Here is a 23,179-nt window from a genome sequence, read left to right as displayed (position 1 = left end):
GCTAAGTAGGGTATTCCAAACGTACCTCTTCCCAGCCATGTTTTCCAGCTCCTCCAGGGGGATCTCAAGGCGTTCCCAGATGAAATGATGAAATATGTAATTACTCCAGTGAGTTCTGGGTTTACCACCCAGTTGGGCAGGCCCAGAAAACCTCCAATGCAAGGTGCTCAGGAAGCATCCTAATCCATTGCCTGAACCATATCTGTAGCCTGTATCCACAATCTCATTCTTTTAGTCACTACCCAAAAATCATGACTATAGGTTAGGTTAGAACGTAGATTGCCTGGTAAATCAAAAGCTTCGCTGGCTTAGCTCTGTCTTCACCACAACTGTCTGGTATAACATTTGCATTACTGCTTACACATGTATTTCTTAATTTTTTTTTTTTTTTTACTGCTTCCCTGTTCTTTCTTTTACCTGTAGCTGCTCTTCCATGTTGACAACGGAGCTGGGCGAATCACAGCAGAGCACATGCCTGAGGGAGAGGGCTTCTGTGATGGCCAGTGGCATGCTGTCACTGCCAACAAACTTCGCCACAGGGTGGAGCTGGTGGTCGATGGGAAACAGAGCCAAGCAGAGAGTCCAAATGCCCGCTCTAACACCTGCGACACAAATGATCCCATCTACGTTGGAGGATATCCTCGTATGAGTGCTCTCTAATACACATACTTGATATAATACTTACACAAACATGAAGAAGCAAACCAACAAATTTACATTTACATGTCATATCGTTTCAAATGCATACAGAAACACACTGTGCAATGAGATGTCAGTGTTTTATATCTCTTACTTTCAGATGGAGTTCGGCAGGCGGCTCTTTCAACCAGCACTTCCTTTAGAGGTTGTATGAGAAACCTGAAGATCACCAAGGCTTCTAAGACCATGGATGTGCAGTTCAACAAGGCTCTGGAGATCAAAGGAGTCCAGCCTCTCTCCTGTCCTGCTGTAGCTGCTTAACTGGTACCACCACAGAGCCTCTTCCTTTGTTGTTTCCCCTAATACTTCTCCAAGGAGCTACACAGGTGTGGAGTTAACTGCGTTTTGGCAACATTTGGAACTTTGCAGCTACAATGGGCAGATTTTTACCTAAATATAATCAAATCCCATCTCCCTCTTATCAATACAAATGGTGAAATGTACCAAAAATGGCAACAGATTGACAGCAGATTTTTGAAATTTCTTTGTTTTTTACTACAAGCAAAGAAAGAGAAATTTCAAACATCTACATCTTTCTGCTGTTTAAGGCTACCAACATGCAAAGTTGTCCAGTTCAGTTTTCAAAGAGCAAGAAAAAATAACACGTTCTGCACAAAATTCCTAAAATTCAACCTCATGCTTTCAGTATGAGACCTTGACTTTTGTACAATGTAAAGACTCTGGTCAATAAATCTATAATGGCTACAAACTAAGGTCTCACAGTGTTTTACAACGTTTTATAGTTTGTCTACTGTCTTCATGTGAATGAAGATATTAGTATTAAGACCTGTGCTGTGGTTGCAGGTGCTTACAGTATTAAATAATTCTATTCTAGGACATGTGTGAACATTAAATCAGCTTTGTTTTTCAGGAAGTCCCTCTTGAAGAGGTAGAGCAGGATATGTACAGTCATTTATATTTTGTCCCTGTCACACAAAATTCTCCGGAAATGAATGAAAAATTACAATCTATATCTTTGTGTGATTTTTCTACAGTTGTCCTTCATAAACCTTGTTCCCTTTTTAGTTAGTTTACTCAGAAATTAACATTGTTCAGTCATTACCCTCTCACCTTCATGTCAACAAAACCACAAATGAAGTTGGACTTATTTTCAGAGGTGGCCGGTGATCTAAAAATGACCAAGAAAGAGTTTACACATCCAGTGGCTCTAAAGCCAGGAAAGCCATGGTCCAGTGTTTATTTCATTACCCAATTATTTAAGCAAATACATTGATCACTGGTTATCAATGATGTGAATGTAGTAGTAAAATTAGTAGTAAAATTTGAGAAGGCTCAATACAGTGGAGACTGCCAATTTATAGCTGTATGTTATATTGAAATACTGACTTTACTCATGTTTCAGACATGATGGTGAGTAGATAATGAAAGCAATTCACAATTTCAGTGGACGCAAGCTTCCTTCAACATTCCACAATTTGTTATCAATAGATTTGATTGATACAATGGGAATTTTTTTTTACACAAGCTGGAGCTTGTATTTCTCTTCACTATTGTTAACATGACAAATTGAAGGTACAAGGTTTCTGTAGGACACTAATGGCCGTTTGTGTTCTGCATGGTGTGGATGAAAATACTTAAGCAGCTGTTTCTGAAATATATTCTTGATAGCATCTCACAGATTGTCCTGTCCTTCTTTAAACTGCAGAATATGATGATTGAACAAAACTGAATTAAACTGGAATTAGAAGAAATCCTAAGCTGAGCATGACTGACCCTGTGTAGGGTAGTTTGTGGATAGGTTTGTGAGACATATTTTGACTAAATATTGAAATTTATTCAAAATATTTCCATTAAAAATATGAGATAAATGTGTTAAGACTGATAATTGACTAATTAAAGATTGAACAGAAGCCTCAAATCTACCACCACCAGGTGGTGCTACTGCAACAGTTTTCACAGCTACCATCAGCTCAACCACCATGAGAGACCAACTGTATCATTTCTAATTAGATTATATCACCTCTGTCCACTGCTGAATTTCCTAAAATAGTTTCAAGCTGATATAAGTTATAACTTATTCTTCATAGCATTAGTTACTCTGAAGTTTGAGCTCACATTGAAACTACTTACTTTTTGGGATTGAGGCAATGACTTAAATATTAGAGTACTATCAACATGCATTTCATAATTATATATAGTTGCCATCCAGCTTTAATCTGGGTTTTCTTCTATATAATCTCTTACAGTTATCAAGAGAAGGTGGTTGTTGAGACATTTACTAGCACTTTCATGCCAAATGCACTAGAGGGCAGTATGTGACTACCTGTATGATGGAACTTCTTTAGAAGTTCAAAAGCTGGTGACTCCATTACCCCAGGGTGTTTCTGGAAACTTGACATTTCCCCATCTCATGTGATGAAAAGATGTTTCCTTTACAGCTCCTGGGTGAATTAAATGGGCACAAATGAAATAATGGGCCAAATCCCTCTCTTAATTGTGCATTCCTCATTTATTATCATGTTTTTCTTTACATTTGGTGAAGAATGGTTAAGAGCTCAGTCCACTAAACCTCGCTGTGACTGCCTTAAGTGGAATGTGTGGTGGCTCTGAAGGTCAAAGTACAATGACATGAAAATTCAGAAAACACACCACCATTTTAGAAAGCACAACAATGTTTCAGAAAACACAACATTTCAGATTAGTGAAAGGGAGGGACAGCACTTCTTTTTTGTGATTGTACATCTGGAGTCGAGCAACTGGAGACCCAGAAGTGATTCTCTGTATGGGAAGTACTATCAGGCTCTCAAAAAGCCTGTGGTTTGCACTATTTATGGTAACCCTAACCACAACCATCCAAATTCAGATAAAATCACTTTGTATGATTGTATGCCATTACCACATGATACTTCTCTCAAACAATATAACAAGGCACAACACAAACAATGTAAACATATCAACTATTAAGGATGAAACATAGCTACAAGTGACCAGACAAAGTTGCACCATGCAAAATACTTAAGTTAGAGCAATTATTGTTGCTGTATATTTTTGTGCAGTTACAGGGGTACAAACTTCAACACTGCAAGTAAAGAACAATAACTTTAACATTACTAAGTGGCCAAAGGAAGCAGTTAGCTACATAAACATAGACTCATAAGTTAGGTTACCTAAGTGGGCATTGCACACATGAGCGTTACATGAAGGTCAGAGGCCATTCTTAAGTGCATTTTTGGTCAATTTCTTTCATTTTCCGCATTATTAACAATTTTTGGCACTCGACAAAAGCCTCCTATGATGTCTTGGCCCAGCTGCATTTCGCTGATGCAAGCAAACTGTTAACTTGTGTTTTGTCTCATCACCAAGAAGTGTTGCCTGACCCTTTCCGTAGTCTGAAATGTTGCAGAGTTTTGTGAAATTTGTGTCATGTCAAATGTTTGTGTTTTCTGAACTGTTGTGTTTTAACCTTTGGGGTCACCATAGGAATGTTTAGAAGATAGACTAAAGCCTAATATTAAGCCTAATATTACAACCAACCCTAACTCACTCATGTTTTTTTTTTTTTTTTAAGACTAACCTGTCCTTACATAATGACAACAAGATTACACCTCTGTCTGCTCAGTGCAGTTGTTACAAGGCTTTTAATAATACGTGCTATAAATAAATAATGTGCTCACAGAGGCAGTGACAATTGTTTTTTTCTTACAGTATTTTAGATAACTTAAGAAATAACGTAGAACAGATACTTCTTTTTCCTGCCAGTGTGGTGATGCTTTCCAGTGATGACTTCTAGAGTTTGTCCTGATGGTACTATTCATCTTTTCAGTGCTTGAAAACAAAAACAATAGTCCAAAAAACAGCTGTTGCTGCAAGAAATTAAAAAAAAAAGAATGAATTGTTTACCTGTTTTCCAGGAACGATCTACTGTACCAGAGCAGGTCAACGTGGCTAAAGGTGTTTAGAGGAGAAAATATACAGGTTTTCATCTGTAGTTTTAATCAGTCTGTAATAAACATAAAAACATTCATTAGTTTATATGATTATTATATGAAATGTGAACACCAGTTGTAACAAACTAAACCAATACTGGACACCCAGAGGTTGTGATCTTGTGTCATTCCACATTAGTAGTTTGATCAAAAAGCTCTTTTACTAAAAAGATGGTGTACTTCTCCACCTGTTTCAACATTAAAGCAAGCAATCTGACCATCATCCCTTGTGAAGAGTGAGCAGACGTTCAGTTCAGTGCAGATGTTTACTATAAACCCCTCCATCCTTCTTTCCCTTATATCATCCTAGTGAACGATGTGAGATAAAACAGCTAGCTACAGCATTAATTTAAGTCTCTTTTTGACATCATTCAAGGCATTCAAGCATTCCATGTTTATATCACTGAAAGTAAAGTGATAGCCTCTTCAGCTACCATATTAACATGAGTGTAGATAGTAGATAGAGAGATACAACAGAGCCTGGTAAGGTGCAGGCTTTTGAGTAGAAACCTCCTAAGAAGAGTAGCATTGTTCATCCTCTACACTGTGACAGCACTGTCCTGGTGTCAGGTCGGGTGACTTATTGCATGCTGTCGGTCCTCTTGAACTAATCTTAGGGCAGTTTCAAATGGTGGTAGCGGTCCAGTCCAGCAGTCATGGGTTCGTTTGTCACCCTCACCCGCCTCCCACAGCCACACCCCAACGCCCCAGGGTCCTTTTCCACCTGTGCCCCAGGGGTAAGCAGCTCTTCTGGGTATGGCTCCTACTCTTGATCCAGGCCTTGTCAGGATGACTGCATGAGGCCCGTCAGTCGCTTGCCTGTCAGTGACTTGCCCTGGAAGAAAACAGAGAGAGCAAAGGAAGTGAGGGCTGTCAAAATGCCATCAACTTAAAGGCTTCGCTAAGGATTTAGAAAGAGCAGTACAGAGCAGAATAAAGTTCAAAGCAGTGATGGAGAACTAGTACACATTAATAGATGATGGCCACTAAATGAACAAATAAGGCTGTGATATGACAAGGAAATGCTTTTGTGGCCTTCAAGATAGATATTTTAAGTCTAGTGAGTCATAGCATTTGTTAATGCAGTCTAATCCTAGATACTCATAGTGTGTCCATGGGGGGAATACATTATTTGGTTTATTGTAGTTGCAAGTCTGTGTACACCAAAGGCTTCAGGTGTTGGGGGGGGGGAGAAATACTACCTGTTATTGTTTCATTCAGCAAAACGAACAGCACAGGCAACAAACAAAACTCCAAAGTCAATGGTGTAGAGCACAGGAATGTCTTAATCTCCTTATTTAGCTTAAAATTTCAGAGTGCATCTCTGCATCTCCCCTTCAATATTCCTGCAAGCAATTCTTTGTTCACATTTATACAGCTGGACACATTAATTAGTGCAATGTACAACTTGTTCTACTCAGTTAACTAATCACCAGACCATTTCTTGAATCAATATTAAGAAAAAGAACATGTCCCCTCAGGGAAGGAGCCAAAGTGCAACAGCAATGAAATTTAAAAGCCTGAGCATCAGTGGAGATGTTTGAGTTACTGAGGACAGGCAGTAATTACATTAAAACTTTTGCAAGCAGAAATTGATCTTGATTAGAATAGTCAAAAGGTTTCATGACTAATAAGCTAAGATCATTTTAATCACATCATACAGGAGCTGTAATATCTTATTTTCCTCCATTGCCCTAGATTTACTCCCCAAAAAAGTCACTAATTTTTCTACCCTGTGTTGGGGATGAGAAACATGTTGTGCACTATAATTCATCATACTTTCATGAATGCAGTTTTAAGAGTGAAAGCAGAGGCAGCAGGACACTCACCACGCTGCGAGTGAATTTCTCCAGGGAGGTGCGTCGCCCCTGCTCTGTTTCAGGCTGGAGAGTCAGAGAAAAAGTTTAAGGGGGGTGTCAATATATCACACATTTGTGTACACATTTAAGGGTCATTTCACCAAAGTTCCAATAGATTGCAATTATAGAGTTCTTTGTTATTTCTGTGTCTGCTTTGAAACATACAATATGTAGTGTTCCAATTTCCAATTTAAAATGATTGTTGTTGTAAACGCAATTTCACTCAACCTTGAAATGCCTCTAGTTTCTGTCGTCCCAGCTTCATGGCTAGATACCACTATCACCCAAATTTGTCTACATTGGGTGAATGGGCCCTTTAAAATGTCTCACTGATTCCCATTTTACAAAGTTACCTTGGCAAGTAAAATTAATTTCCTGCACTTCACTGCACTCACCACTGCTATTGCAATTAAACATTCAATTTATACGAAATACATGTTTGAGCTGACCCGTGTGTTGATGACAGACAGAAACACACATACTTTCTTCCTTGCCATCAGCAGGTCCTGGTACACGTTGGAGCGCAAGAAGCGTGTATAGCTGTCACTTTTCATCAGTTTGTAGATGTGGTCCTGAAAGAGTGAGGGTGAGAAACATGAAGAGCACAGAAACATGGATCTAAATGTTTGCCAGAGGGGAAGAGGACGGAAATTCTCATCTGTATGTATACTGTAAGGCTCTGTGCTAATGATGTACAAGACTTGCAAACTCAGGCAGAGTAAACTAAAGAAGACAGTCGCAGAGGGAGAAGGATGGTTGTAGCTCATTGCCAACTAACTGACAGGCCAAATCTCTTCTTTATTTAACTCTTCCCTTTTAAACCTGTAACACGGAGAGAAAATTTGATAGACACCACCCCACCCCCAGCACTCCATTCCTTCCCCCCAAACTTATCAGTCTCCCAGCGAGGCGTATTCTCTAGAAATTACCCCACAATATAAACCCATTATCTGATATTGGTGAAGCGTATAAGAAAGACAAATGGGGCAGACAACAGTGTAGGATAGAGTTTCTGAAGAGGCAGCACTGACACTGATCACCTGAGGAGATATACATTAAAAGCGAGCATTCTGAATAGCACTTAGATGAGGTCTTGCAGCATAGAAGACCTTCTGGCTTCTGTGCCTTACATACTGTAGCTAGACTTACTGTATGTCTAATGTTACCATCAAATAAGGAGTCCTGCCAGGGCGTACTCCACCTCTCACCCAGTATACACTGGGATTGGGATTATCTCTTGAGTGTGTAAAGATAATAGATGGATAGATGGACAGGTAATAATAGGTAAATGTCTAGTATAAATATAATGTATAATGTTAGAATTGTGATGCAAATTGAAGTAAATAGATAACACTCTTTAGCCAGCGGATTCTGTGCATTAAAAGACAGCAGGTGTATTATTTATATGAACTGAACTGAATTTCATTTTAGTGAGACAGGTTAACCTTTCAGCCGACAGGTGAGAATAAGGACATTTGGTTCTTGCATCGCCAAAAGGGACTCTGCATGGCATTTATGTACAAAGATTATTTTCTCGCTCTCTCATTTGAATGTAATTTATAAATGCCAGTTGTAGATATTGCTATTCCTGTGTGTGAGTGTGCAAGTAAATTAGGCTTTAAAGGGATTTTAGTCACCTTTTCCTCAACTTTACTGTGAAATGTTTCATTAAAACTCTGCATATGTGAAGTACACAGCAAAATGAGGAGAACTTAAATATTATCGTTATTGCTTCTGTTGCTGCTATTGATATTCCTTCTCTCTTTCTTCCGGTGTTATATTTTCTCACCTGTGCGTCCTCGTAGCTGTATCGTCCAGGGTCTTTCAGGTTCTGGCTGGTGCGTTCATAGCTGTGGGAGTCCAGGTTGATGGAGCTGGGTGCTCCCTCTGCTAGGAATTCTGTCCAAATATCCTGAGCCCTCTGTGCAACTTCTTGCTGGGGCATCCTCTTTAGGTCTTGCACGGCCAACCAGAACCTAAAACAATATAAATCATATGCTCCTCAAATACAGTTTGATACAATTTGACTTGCATTTAAACAATGTGGTCCACCTGCTACTTTATTTGTCAGGGAGGTATGAAAGACTGCAAAGACCAACAGGCAGAGTCTAAAAGATACCAACTACCTGCACTCCAGAGTAAAATCTGGATTAAAAACTATAAAATCTGAAAAAATGTAAGGGTTATTGGATTTTTTAAAGACTACATGAGCAGATAAAGGGGACAAAACCATTTACTTTAGATGAATCATTATCCATATAAGGAACTGTTAAGGGGCAGGGGCATGTCTTCAAAGACATGATGTGTGACGTGAAAAAGAACTTCCTATCATCATGTTTAACATTTTAAGGCATTCATTTCAGAAATTTCACTGAGGCATTCTTAGCCTGTAGTGGATATCCAGCAGGGAAACAGGGTCTTAAATTGCGTTAAGCACCAGAGGCAGCAGAAAGCCACCGGCAGACTGTCTCCAATATTAGTTTGTATCTATATTGATCTGTGGACTGGTTCAGCAATATAGAGAGAAACACCTCTGGGGTCTGCATCTCTCTCTCGTTTTTCTCTCCATCTCTCTCTCTCTCACACATCTTTATCACACTCACTGTCACTCACTCTCTTGGTGCTCCTCCACAAGCTCCCTCATAAAACCAAAAGCAGCCAAGGAGTGAAGAGTGATAAGAGTGTATGCTCTCCCTCTCATACTCTGTGTGTGTTTTCTATGTATGTATGTTATCTCCCTTTAGCTCAAAGGTATCAACAACCTCCATGCGAACTCTCACAGTTCAGACTGTGACTCTGAACAGGTTTTTCTCTCCTCACAGCATGAATGTGTGTCTAAATGAAGGATGAATTTAATATATCTATACTGCAAATCAATAAACAACTCTGTGAAATCAAATCACCCAATCAGCAAAAGCATACACTTGCACATGAGCGCACACACATTTAGGAGAGACTAGTCATCTCCAACAGCTCCAAGGTACTTTCCTCCACTGTTGATTTATAGGATATGGGTGATTAGCCATGCCGTTACTGTCTGCTACCTGTATGTGTTATCTTTGGATGCTGGGGGCCTGGATGTGTATGAATGTGTGTGAGTGTGCATATGCACTGTGTTAGGGATATATAACACATACTTGAGCAGCAATTGATTTTCAACTGGAAAATGAGGAGGTGGTGAAAGGATGATGAAGGAGGAAGATGGATGTCTTCAGGCCCAAATCTGAGACACAGTCAGCTGAAATTTTGCAAAATTCCACTTGTAGTAGAGTGAATATTAGCTAATCAGTGCTTTCTCTTCTGCTTTTGTACGGAATGAACAAATTAAATATAATGCAGTAATTCATGAGATTTAGAAGTGATAGTAGGCAGATTTGATTACATTTCAACAGAGCCAGGCTAGTCATTTCCCTCTGTTAGTCCTCTATGCTAGCTAAGCAACTGCTGATTGTAGCCTCAAATTTATTATACAGACACGAGAGTGGTTTTGATCCTCTGATCTAACTCTGGCCAAAAAAAGCGTGTAATTCCAAATGGTTGAACTATTCCTCTAATAAATAATCTGATAATCTGTGCTGCTCTTTTCTTACCCAGTTCTTCAACAGGAATCACTGAAGCTGCATTTAACTATTTATTCAAGATCCTTTTTCTACATTTTCAGTACCTGAACCATATTTTAAGCTATTGCAGTGAACATTTATTTCCAGCACGTAAATGTATTCTTGGTAATAAAATCCTTCCTGTACAGAACTTAAAATAATTATATTATAAAAATAATTAGCAGGATTCCTTTTCCTACTCTTGTTAATCCTGAAATTTTGTATTTATGACATTTAGGTTTCTGTGAGTAGTGTTCTTTTCTTTGTAATTTCAAGGTTTCTATCTCAGGTGCCTCACAAACAACTGGGAACTCATTTGAAATAGTTCCTCCAGTGTTGATGGTGTGCAAGTGGGTTGAAGTGGTAGGCTGGTACAATAGGGATGCCAAAGACAAATCAGTGTTTTCTGGCTATTTTCAGAGCGGTAAAAGCTTTTGAATAACTGTTATATTTGCCTCACAGTACAAGTGAAAACGCACAAACGTTGCTGCTGTACAGCCTTAATTTTACACAGAATCATATCTCAGCAAACCTGGAGCTCAGAGAGCAGTCACAGGGTTTTTTGTTTGTTTGTTTGTTCTTGGGGCTTTTGTGATTTTTTTTTTTTCTTTTTCTTTTTTTGAACATGTTGGATTTTTTAAACTGAAACTTTCCCTTATAAATACCACTGTCTTCTAATTATTCACAGTAAATGTATAACAGATCACTGCTGTGCACTGCATGATTTTTCTCACTGGAGCACAGCATGCTTGGAAGAGCAAATGTGAACGTTGTCATGAACAGGCAAAAACATCACCATAACATAAAAACGCTGAGGATAATTACTGAGACATCTTGTGTGCTCACCGCAGGTTTTCTGAGCTAAACTCTGACTCCAGGAACTTGAGGAAGAGCTCCTGTCCTGCGGGGTCTTTCAGGGCCTCCTCCAGAGAGAAACCCCACTTCTTCACCCTCTGCTGGCTGGGCTCCTTACTGGGAGAGATGGGAGAGGATGGAGAGAGAGAGAGACAGGGGGCCAGTATTAATATCAACCTGAAGCTGCTGTAGGGAGGTCAAGATTAAAAAGAGATTAGAAGAGATTAAATCACAGAGAAATGGTAGAAAGAGGCTCAGTGTGACGAGGGCTGACAGATGAACACAGAGGAAGGGATAAGACATTAAAACCTGAAATTCGATTGGTCTCTGTGACATCTAGAAGGCCAGATGTTGATGTGAGAGCTGTGCATTATGACAACATTCATCTAAAATCCAATCATTTTAATCTCAGCTGGGAATATTTTCTCCTATCCTGCCATTAATCAATTCAGCTGAATTATTAAGCTACATTAGGCACAATGATTATACGTCTGCTCTAATTAATTCCTGCATAATTCAGGCAAGCCAGGAGTTCAGAGCATAATGCAACTTGTTGAGAGCTGTGACCGCCCTCTCTCACAGATAATACTTCAGTTCATTACTTTCATACTCTATTCAACAGGCAATCAGCACTTTCACACTGTCCTATATTTGTATGTTGCACATAAACAGAGGTTGTTATTTGATTTGGACTGACTGAGTAAGCTCTCTGATCTCTGATCACTGACCTCGTAATTTCCTTTACTACTTCAGTAAAGTTCCAATCACTCAAAGTAATTACCTGTAAATATCCAGAGCTGTTAATCACTTTTTATTATTGCTGTGGCCTGCTTTATTCTGAGGTTCAATATACCCATACTCATTTCTGTAAAATTCTTCAATTTGTATTTTAAAAAAGGTTGACAAGGTCTTGCTACACTAGCAGATTTCTTCATTGCTTTCAGAAAATAAGATTTTTAGAATTCAATAAATCAATAAATATAACTTTTTAGGAAGGACAGTTCATCCCATTCACTGGGTGAAAGAAAATTATATTTTAATCCAAGTGCCTGCAAGTGTCTGCTCATTCTTTCAGAGAGATCCAAGTGAAGCTGAAATTGGCTTTGGTCTGTAAGTGATTACATGCAACAAAAAAAAAAAAAAGAAAAGAAAAAAAAAGAATAACATACAATTTCTCATAACCAAACAATTAATGTAATTAATTAATGTAACCAAATAACACTAAATACAAGATTTAAGATGCGTATTGATGATAAAATAGATCAGCATTCAAATGAATATGTCCAGAAACACCAGGGTTATATCTCTAGCAAACATAGAAACCCTGTGTGTGAACTGCCAGTTAAATTATCCAATGAAATTGACTTCAAATGTTCACTGGCTGTGAAAGTGACACTGCTGTGGTCTCTGGTTTTGTACCTGGCCTCTAGGTCCCAGAAGGAGGGATCATCGCTGGTCCAGGGGTTGGACGGTTCTGGTGCAGTAACAAACGGGTCATACTCCATGTACTGCTCAGTGTAGGTTATCAGACTGACACGCAAAGAGACACACACACACACATACAAACAACACAGGGGACAGAGGACAGAGAAGGTCAGTATTTCCTCTGTTTACATGTAAATGTGATTTCAAAGTTTTCATAAGTAAATTGAGCAAATTATGAAAAAAGAAAACCATACATCTGTTCTGATCAAAATCACCAAAGCTCAGATGTGACCTCCTACTTCTCTTTGATAATCTGAGATAAACAAGAACTGAGAGACACGGTGAAGCACAAAGTGCATCAACAACAGCACGACTCTGGAAATGTTTAATGCACCATGTAGAATTCCTTGATAACATACAGTATGTACAGTATCTGTACTGCAGCTATAACACACCATAAATAAAAGCCAGGAACAGGCAGAAGAAGTTCAGTACTTTCTGAAATATTTAAACAAGATTTACATGTTATTGCACTAGAGAATATGAACTCAATAAAACACAATTGTTGATAGTTTAGTTGGACTATTTTTTATGGTGTCAGGGAGATACGTTTAGGAGATCTATGGTACTGGACATTTGGATCCAGAGCATTAATCTAACAAATTCCTTCCAGGTGTAAATGTTCACAAATTAACAACCATCTAGCCACTGGAAACTGATCAGTCAATTAAACTAATACTCAGTTACATAAAGGATGTCATATAGACCAGAGCGTGCATGTTACCATAAATGACAAACCCTTTTAAAGAATCCATTACAAACTGCACTGCAGGTGGTTCTGTCAACACATTTATGACATATTTATGCAGCAGCTGTTTCATTTCAACATGAACTCATTCTTACTGTAAAAGCCTGGATTTTTGAGAGAAAACATTTCAACCTACAGAACTATTATGTGCTTTCTGACCTAAAAAATGATTATATTAGACAAATTATTCCTGTGAAGTGATCCAAAACTAAATTTATGATACCAGTTGTTTTGATTGTTATCATCCAACACGACTGATGTTGTATGTCATGATTTTTCTTGCGAGGTTTGGGTTAATGCCCCAGACTTTCCGCTCTGTGGAGCACCAATTAAACTCAGCTCCATGCGTGAAGACAGGAGGTTAAAGGGTCGGGGAGGCAGAGCGAGCGAACAGCCAGCAATAATCACAGTTTTTCTGCTCTGGCTGGGAAAGTAATGGCTGTCCTGACTGACTGAACAGAGGGATGGGACTGCCAGGGAGGCAAAACACCAAAGTGTGTCAGCCCCATGGAAGGGACAGGCAGTAGAAACTCATATACAGTACAAGTATGTAAAGGAATGGGACAAAATAACAAAAACTCCTGTACATCTTACACCCCACAGCCCCACAATAATTGCAAAATTTGTAAAACTTAAAATATTCAATTTCTTAGAGTAAGAGAAACACCAGCCTCCAAGATGTATGATGAAGTGTAATGAGATTTTTCAGCACCTCTGCATCTTATCACCTCATTTCAACCATCTCATCCTGGATGCTTGACTCTATCTTGTAGTATTAGATTGCTGCTGTTATTCTCCTGCTTCTCAATGAATATTTATGGTTGTGAGTAACCTGACATGCATGTTGAGTGATATGTGCTGGCCTGTGCCTTACTGTAAATTGCAAACACCTTCTAAATCCTAATCCAATTCACCCTCAGATCACCAACAGTACCACTTCTCTGTTTCATACCTACACTCTGTTTCTAAATGCCAAACCGCCACAGGTTCAGATAGAGGACTCAGAACCAAATTACCTCCATCTGCCACTGTTCTAGCACAGATACAGAGGAAGGGAAGTCAGGAGAGCAGAGAGCACAGGTTTGTTTGATTATAGATGTACAGCAGATGGGAAAGCAGGCAGGCAGCCTCTTTATGAGAAAAGCTGGTGTCCCCCTCTCAGCTACCCGTAATGTGCAGATTGATGAGATAAAAATTAGACATGCTCCTCAGGATGTGCAGTACTTTTAGTGCAGAAGAGAAGTGAGTTTCCCATACCTTTCAGCAACCTTAGACATCTTCATACAGTGACGATCTAGCTGGGTGTTCAGGAATAAGATCTGAAACAGGACATGACAGGAGTAAACGTTTGTTTACAAAAAAAAAAAAAAAAAAAAAAAAAAGGTACAGCATGTGCCTTGAATGTTCTAATCAGTGTATGATTGTCAAATTGCAGCAAACACGTAGCTCAGTATCACTTCTAACAATGTTAGAAGTTTTTTTTTTTTTTTTTTTTTTTTTTTTTACCTCTTTCTCCACATCCTCCTTAGTCCCTTTTCTGCAGTGGTGTGAGGGAGTGTGTATGGGACTCTGAGACTGCGTTCCCTCCTCCGCCAAACCATATACTGACTGGACCATTTGAACATGATGTGAGACGAGAAGAAATAAGAGAGATAGGATGTGTAATTATTATTTTCTTGCAGTGTAGAGAAGGCATTGAAACAACTACTAAGACGGCCACGATGCACTGAGTTGTAAAATTAAAGGGATAAACGTAACTATTTTAAATATTTTTGCTTGGATGAAAATAAATCTCATTGAGGAATAGTGCTGATATGATTAAATTGTTTCTCAGCGTATGTCCTCTGATTGCAAAAAGCCAAGCATTTCTAAAATTAAAGTACATTCACAATGTTTTTTAATGTGTATATTTCTTGTTAACAGATGCTTGTATGAGAAGGTTTCATGAAACATCTTCATCAAAGCTCATACCTTCTTAACTCTATGAGGATTCTTCATGCGTCTACATTTTCTGATATCCATCTCTGTGGTGTTAACACATCCAGGCTGGAAAAAAAACACATTATTACAGACTATTACAACACTGGTGATTTTAAGTCTTGCATTTTAGGTGTTTAGGCACAGTATTTTACAGTAAACCCAAACACAACTTTGGAAAGATAGAAGAGATATAGAGTGTGGATGGAAGATGACGTGGGCGGCTAAAATCTCACATGCACAGACAGAGGCTTACCACAGGTCTGTGGACATCCCAGAAGGCTCTCTCCTGGCTGTCAAGGATCTTTCTCTCAGTTTTATCCTTTTTCCTGTCGATCCTGCAGATGAGATCAGTCAGTGTGAGAAATCTTGCAGCTTTTCTGGCATCAGCATTAGATGAAGCAGTTGAATCAGAATGGGAGGATAAAAAGAGAGGGAGCGATGGACTGGGCATTATAAAGTCCAGGATTGTCCATCAGTTTTAACAATGTGTGCTCAAGGGTTTGGCATGCTCCCTGATCCTGTCTCTGCACCATCTTCTCTGTCTATTTGCACTGTTCGCAACCAATGAAGTGTAGTATATACTGCTGCTCACTTGTCCTTACAGGAGTTGGCATTACACTCTGACACTGATTTACTCTGTAGACTAATCTACTGCAAGCAACACACTGACTGCAACTGCAACAGTAAAATGGTATTTACACATGAAAGCAACAATGAATAATAATCGGGTAATACACTGTACAGTCACTGAAAACTTACAGAGACCAATTTCTGCTAGATGAATAATTTTAGTTTTGATACTACGAGTACTTTCTCCAGTAGTATCTTAATACCACTGCTATTATACATCTTTATGTTTGCTTTACATATTTCAGCCATAGTGGATAAAACAATATGAAAACTGTTCCCTGGTCTAAACGGTATTTTTCTGTGTGACCATAAGTTGATTAGAGGACACAAAACATTAAGATCCCTGCATGATATTTGTGCTGATTGCATGCAGATACATTTTGATGACTTGGTTCCTGCTGTGTATTTCTAACATTTCTAAAGTCTTGGGAGCATGTTATCTTTTGGATTTGATATATTTTATTATTATTACTATTATTTTCTTTTTTTTTTTTTTAATTGTGATAAATCAAATTTAACAACTTTGGTGAAGACCGGTGACATGAACATGAAGCAATGCAGGTACTGTATCCTACATCCCTTGTCTCAATTTTGCAATATGTTACGAATGCCCATTGTCTATCATTGCTGGTTTAAAAGAAATTATTTGTCATGTGGTCTAGCTCAGAAACATGAAGCAATCGACCTCTAGTTTCCCGATGACACCAGAGAGGTAATGTTATAAGAAACTCCATTACATAGGGGTTAATGGAGTCTGTCAGAACCACTCACTGCTTGTGATATGGGATGTCACACTGAAATTATATTGTATTGTATTGTATTGTATCTTTTACCTTAGGTGTGAATGGCATCACTGTGTGCATTGTAGTTTCATGTGCTGCCATGGTAACAGAGTGCACTTACTTGACCTGGGCCTCAGCCTGCATGTAGATAAACTCCCACTTCCTGGCAAAGGCTCTCTGCAGCCTGGCTAGGTTCTCCTGTTAGAAACCAGATAGAGATACAGAAACGAGTTGTGATCAAAACTCTCCAAAGAAAAAATAATACTAAAACTAAAATGCTTTTTAAGAAATTCCAAAGTCTTAAAGTCTGAGGCCACTTGCAGATGCAATGTAGATCGCACATCAACACAGACACACACAAGTCTGACCTTTAAGAGGTTGTGTTTTTCTGCTCCAAGCTTGACACACAGATCGATACTAAGAAGTAATAGCTTAGAGGAACAGTCAAGCACTCACCGCCTCATAATCTGCTAGCTCCAGCCTGGTCTTATTCTGCATGGTCCGCTTGCACAGGTAGATAGCTGAGAGAGAGACAGAGAGGATCGAAGGACTGGGGTTTATCAGGATGCACATTTCCCTCCTTCCATTCAGCCAATCATCCAAGCATCTCTCATCCTCCTATGTACCTGCCTCACCTCTCCTCACCTCCCATGGTATGAGAGTATAATCAGTTTCAGAGGCCACCTGTCCACCTATCTGTTGCTTTAGGATTATGAAGTGGAGTGTGAAGGGGCACTGAGCCCTTAACCCCAGCCATGGCTGCTTCTGTGACAGGATGAAGGGCAGGAAGTGGAACAGTGAATGACTAATCCTGTTGACTGCTCCTGTCCACAGCAGAGGGGACAAGTTGTGCTACGGCACACAGCTCAGCTGGAAGTTATTTGCATTCATATTCAAGTATAACCATGAATATATACACAGTATATATTGTGTTTACATTGCCAAGTCAGGTTTTACTATTTGTGATTTGAATAGCTATTCAATGAATTTACATGCTGAAATTATCTATATATAGTTCTCATGCAGCATTAACACTGCCTATATGTTTCCTGAAACATTATTCAGGTCATGACAACGTGCTACAACTCTTAAGTGAACCCCACAATGATGAAATAATTGTAGCAGTTTAGCAAGATGATTGTGTTATTCCACACAGTTTTGTTGGTGTGATCAAGTAGAAATGTCCAGTCATATCAAATATCAATCACATGAGTGGGTGATATCACAGATTTATAAAGTTAAATGTCAGTATAGGTTACATGCAAACAAAAATATTGATCCAGGAAATATCTAATTGGTTGCTACACTTCATAGTCCTATATATTTGTCTCTATTAAACCTGTGCATGCACCAAGGCTTACAGCTTCTTAAGTATATCTTTACTCTTTTTTTTATTTAATTAGATGTAGTTTGGATGGGGGGAGAACATTTTCCAAAAGAGCTGTTTTGGGACCAGACTGGGACAGGACTGATAAAATTAGTCTATATACAGAGGAGTAAATCCTGCAGCTGTTGTTGATGTTTATTTGTATTCTGCCCATTCTGGAAGTGTACTCTTTGCTCCTATTAATGCCTTGTAAACATTTACTCTGAATTAAATGTACACCCTCAGTGCACCAACACATTTTACAATGGGTAATGGCCATTAGGAGCATTTTAAACTTTGAGATAACAACAACATTGAGATCGTGAATTTCAGTTTTTGGAATCTGAAGACCTGTCAAATAATACAGTTAGTACTATAAAGTGGTACTATATAACTATTTGGAAACTGCTTATTCAATTTTATAACCAACCATTGCTCTTTAAAACACAATGTTTTTCCACTGACAAGCTAAAACACAAATGTTTCCTACACATATCCCTTTAAGATTCTCACCATAATCTGTGTTTTCAGGTTCCCAACAGTTGGATGGCCAGAAATACGGTGCCTGAGGGGGGACAAAGTGAGAGGGTCAGAGTAGAAAAACACAGATCAGCCAGTGATACACAAATACTATAGTGATGCCGCTTCTGTAATCAAAAAATTGCCAAGTTGAAACTATAAAGACAAATGCACACTTTCCAAACTTCCTGAGAAAACTGGAGTGATGGCAATGACCTTTACGAGACAGCTGTTTTGCCTCTGAGACACAGCAGTGCACATGATTGCCTTGTGTGAGCATCAAAATATTTCTATTATCATGACTGAATGCATTCAGTTTCAGCTGACTCCTAAAACTTTTCCCCCAGTTAGAGACATCCTGGGGTGTTGCACAGGAGCTGGTGTGCCAATAACACAATAAAATGAGAAGCTGTGAAAGCTGCAAAATAAACAATGGGAAAGCAGAAGCATAAAGCCAGCAGGCAAGGAACAGATGTTGATGGGACTGTTATCCGACATAGCTCACATGGTCTTGAATCACAGTTTTAAAACCATCTTTAGTTGTTTAAGTGAAGAGAGATACTACATAGTGTTAATTTTCTGTCTCTGTGTTTCTCTTTGTCTTGCACTTAATTTGCCTGAAAAATGAAATGCTAATGAACGGTGATTATCTTTATGCTATGGCAAACAGCCCTGCTCCTCCTCTTGTCTTCTCTTCCACTTCACTTTGAAGGAGGAGGACCAAGGTCAAAGCATGCCGATGTGCACTGCCGTCTGGTTTAATTAAACTGCTCCTCTAGCTCTGATGGAGACTCAGCCTCCTGACAAGACAGGGTGAATAGGAAGAAAGTCTATGCTATGCAGAGATCATTCTAATCTCGCCACGTGCCGCCTCACCGTTCCCCACTGAGGAATTTGAAAACACTGTTTCCTCTTTTTAATTAGGAAATTCAGGATAAAACAGCCTGGCATAATTAATCTGTGACTTTAATGCCACTGTGTTATCTATGAACAGTGAAGGAGGAGTAAAATGTCAGCACGCTTTGCTTTCTTTTTTGTTTCTTGATGAGACACTAATTCTAGTGTACTACTCTACTACACTGTGTCTCTGTCAGGCTTTTGGTACCCGCCTACTCAGTCCAAACCCAGACCTGCTTCCCTCACTCGCTTGATGAATATTTTACAAGATCACCATTCATTTTTAATAGGGTCCCAGGATCCCAACATAGTACTGAAGAAGCTGTAGACAGTGGACAGTGCTATTTGTCATCTAGATCAAGATTGATTTGTAATTCCATAACGGAACAAGTAATCTTCAATGGCTGATTGGGGTCTTTATGAAGTGCCCTCACAATCAGATTGACCTCGCTGGACTTTTTCAGTATTTCTCACACTAATGCAAAATGAAGACGTGATTAGTTTGAACTAAGGTCTGTTACAAAAGGCACAGGGCAATTTTCATTTACTTGAGAAAAAATGGATTGTACTGCAATCTATTTAAAAGAAAGAGCCATCATTTTAAAGTTGTTATACACAGTGTACATGCCCAAAATATACATTTTCAAAAGTAGCATAAAAGTGGAGACCTTTAAATTGGGAATTTTAGCTATTTATCAAGCTGCTTTTATCAGCTGAAATGTCCTGAAGCAAGACTTTAAGGCTGAGATTAAAAAAATGTTATACAGAGTCCACAGCCATGCTAGCAGCTCTGTTTGGCTGTACTTAGGCCCAACAGTGCGTTAAGCTATATGCTAACATCCTCTATGCTAACATGCTGATGTTTAGCAGGTATGATATTTGCCATGTTTATCATGCTATTTTAGTATGTTAATGTGCTAACATTTGTATATATTTATGAGTGTGTGTGTGTGTTTTATTTATGTTCAATGAAACGTGTTAAGGAGGAACCATATATGGTAACTTCATTGATCTTGATTTTCTAAATGAAAATTGAATATTTTCAAAAATGTCACAAAAGTAAAAACGTCTTGTGCCCTGCTATCACACTCTAGTATTTCAATGAGTGCCCAATAAAGGGTTAAACCACACACCAACCTTTAAGATTAAGCCTAGACACTGAGTGCCTAAAAGCCAGTTTTCACAGAAATTACTTTGCAGGGTGAGTATTAGTCTTGAACTAGCTAAAAATAGAGTAAATATGACTTATTGATTCTAAATGCACTTGTGTGTTTCACTTGATGCTCTTGCTCACCTGAAAACGGTAGAAAGTGCCATCATCTTTGAGAGAGAGGACATGGTCTGAGATAGGGAAGAAGTACCCTTGAGCTGCAATGAGACTCCCGATGTGCATGGCCTCAGCTGTGAAAGGAACAGAACAAGGAGTACAGATCACAGCAGGTTCCTACGCTCTCCACATATTACCTGTAATGCAATATCTGGACAGCATTAACTAAGTAGGAACAATATCAGGACCAGGAAGTCAAACTAGACACATATGAAAACGACACTTTAGAACAAGACATGAATGCAACACAATATATCGGCTGCCAAATCTAAATATCTGAAGAATACAGTCTGATGATTTTTTTCATGTTGCCATAAAAGCCATAAATGTCCCCATCTTTACGTCATTCAAATGTCATACATTTACTACATATAAAGTCATTGATCACAGTTTACCATATATTTAAATAGCCTGTTGTATCACTGTTACTTCAAATGGGATTTCAGCTATAGGATTCGGCCCTGATGTAGCCGGAATGTACACGGATGACTCAATGATTGACTCAGTATCCACGCCGTGGGCTACTGTACCAACAATAAACACTGCTCTCCCACCACTATGCCTCGGGTCAGAGCAACTAAACAACAAATCCATTGCAAATACTAACCACTACTGTTTTGTTAAAACGTTTGTTTTCTTATTTTCCTGCTAAGTCTGTGTTGTTTATGCACTGCATTCCCCAACATTAACTTGTAAAAACCTAATTTTTTTAAATAATGTTTGAGTTTCTGTAAGTAGAATCTTGTTCAGGCAAGGTGGCAATCAAGGCTAACTGCAAAGATCTTGTGTTTATATCAAACATACCAGTGTTTCTAAAAAGGTGAAAATGCACGCCCTTTGCACCAAAAGATTCTTCCTAATGAAAGAGCAGGAGCAGTTATCACATGCTGTGTCTGACCTTTCACTAAATGAGCTGTCAGGTGGGAAACTGGTTGCCATTTCAAGTAAATTCTCAACATTAAGATATTCCTCTTTACTTCATATATTACAGTGACACACAGCCACATTATCTCAGTAACACCCTGTAGTTCTATAGGACTCCTGCAGTGTGGTCTTTAAACAAAGTCACTATATTCAGCACAGTACAGTCTGGTACTATTTTTCAAAACTTACCTGGATCCTCGATGGACAGGTTTTTCATCAGCCACTGCACAATATCGGCACCTGAATCAGGTCAGACAGAGAAAGAAAAATGAATGTTAAAAAAGAGAAGACGACAGGAAAAAAAGAGTAGAAAAGAAAAATAAAATTTTATGTTTTCATTGATATCCATACAAAAATCCAAGTAAGAACAAAAGATGATTTTAAATAAAAATACTAATTGCAAGACAACATGGTGATGAATTGAGCAGCACTGAAAATCATGTGTAATAGAAGACTATTCTGCTGGCTTTAAACAAATTCAGCTTACAGATTTTTTTCAAGAACTAATTTCAAAACAAGAGACCTAATGAGGATATAATACACTTTTTTTTTGCTTTTTCTCTTATCTTCAAAATGAAATAATGAGCCAAGTAAAGTCTTTAACTTCTGAAAATGAAGACTCTCGTGGCACTGACACTCAGGAGAGTAATATTTAGAGACTTGGTAGTATTTTCTGTAATAGGTGAGCCTTTTGCAGTGGAGATAGAGTATTATCTTATCTGTGCTTCCCCTGTGCTTTCCTTGAGTCCTAAGGGAGGTGGCGTTTAATTCTCCATCATTCATTAGTTTCCTGGCCCTCTGCACTCAACTGCAAACATTTGAGCTGCTGCTCTGCAAATCCATCTGCTGCTGTAGTAATCGTGTTTATTGATACGCTCTGCTTATGGCGTATTGGGGTAATGCATTTTCCATAAGTGCAAGGCTGAAAAAAAACAAAGAAAAATGCTAATAGCTTTTCTTTGTTTCCATCATTTGTTTGGGGTGTGTCAAAGCCTCCCATTGCAGCTCCAGACTGTTAAAGTGATTTAGGTTATCAAATGAAGCGACTACAGCCAGCAGGCAAGGTGGCTAACATCTATCTATACCTGTCAGGGTCAATAATGACTGATAATGTTTTTATTTTTCTATTTTAAATGTTTATTTATCTACAAACTGTGACAGAGTGTGCTTTCCCAGTGATTCACATTAATATGGGTCCACACACGGTCCCTTATAGTCCCAGCTTTAGTGGAGTAGTCAGGGGTTGATTGCCTTGCTTAGGGGCACCTTGACAGTAGGAGGACAACATTACTCATTCCATTTCCACACACTCACACTTTCTTTTCCAACCTTTTAATCATATGTTGTCCTCTCACTCTCCCCTCCAGCCATCCAGCTATCCTCCAGTGATACATTGCAGACAGAAACAGAGCAGCAGCTGGTTGTTGAACTTTTTTTCTCTGAGGACAATAATTGAAGGTGCACCTCACATGCAGTTTCAAGCTAGTTTCATATTTTTTGGAGAGATGTTTATTCACTTTTGATACCACCTCTGTCAAATCAATGTAAGGCTACAACCAGCA

The 23,179-nt window shown here is 38.8% G+C and overlaps 2 protein-coding genes across 3 annotated transcripts in view; one reads left to right on the top strand and one right to left on the bottom strand.

The window, feature by feature from the left end:
• Positions 1-2,335, top strand: part of lama2 (laminin, alpha 2) — a 180,227-nt gene extending 177,892 nt beyond the window's left edge. The window contains 2 exon segments of the mRNA XM_051071796.1: positions 424-643; positions 800-2,335. Of these exon segments, the coding sequence (XP_050927753.1) occupies positions 424-643; positions 800-960 (381 nt within the window). The 3' untranslated portion in view covers positions 961-2,335.
• A 776-nt stretch (positions 2,336-3,111) lies between these two features.
• The window catches only part of rgs6 (regulator of G protein signaling 6), a 74,494-nt gene continuing 54,426 nt past the window's right edge, over positions 3,112-23,179 (bottom strand). For both annotated transcript variants that reach the window (XM_018690840.2, XM_018690839.2), the window contains exons 4-18: positions 21,807-21,857; positions 20,661-20,767; positions 18,464-18,515; positions 17,041-17,105; positions 16,706-16,782; positions 15,426-15,507; positions 15,164-15,238; positions 14,699-14,800; positions 14,450-14,511; positions 12,379-12,489; positions 10,951-11,076; positions 8,295-8,481; positions 6,988-7,077; positions 6,476-6,529; positions 3,112-5,481 (exon numbers count right to left, since the gene is read on the bottom strand). In XM_018690840.2, coding sequence (XP_018546356.1) covers positions 5,431-5,481; positions 6,476-6,529; positions 6,988-7,077; positions 8,295-8,481; positions 10,951-11,076; positions 12,379-12,489; positions 14,450-14,511; positions 14,699-14,800; positions 15,164-15,238; positions 15,426-15,507; positions 16,706-16,782; positions 17,041-17,105; positions 18,464-18,515; positions 20,661-20,767; positions 21,807-21,857 — 1,292 coding nt within the window. In that variant the 3' untranslated portion in view covers positions 3,112-5,430. The remainder of the gene's footprint in view (positions 5,482-6,475; positions 6,530-6,987; positions 7,078-8,294; positions 8,482-10,950; positions 11,077-12,378; positions 12,490-14,449; positions 14,512-14,698; positions 14,801-15,163; positions 15,239-15,425; positions 15,508-16,705; positions 16,783-17,040; positions 17,106-18,463; positions 18,516-20,660; positions 20,768-21,806; positions 21,858-23,179) is intronic.

The sequence above is a fragment of the Lates calcarifer genome, linkage group LG7_1 (genome assembly GCF_001640805.2).
Source record: "Lates calcarifer isolate ASB-BC8 linkage group LG7_1, TLL_Latcal_v3, whole genome shotgun sequence".
Classification (NCBI taxonomy): Eukaryota; Metazoa; Chordata; class Actinopteri; family Centropomidae; genus Lates; species Lates calcarifer.
The sequence above is the reverse complement of the archived record's forward strand: the minus strand, read 5'-3'. Positions and strand labels throughout refer to the sequence as shown.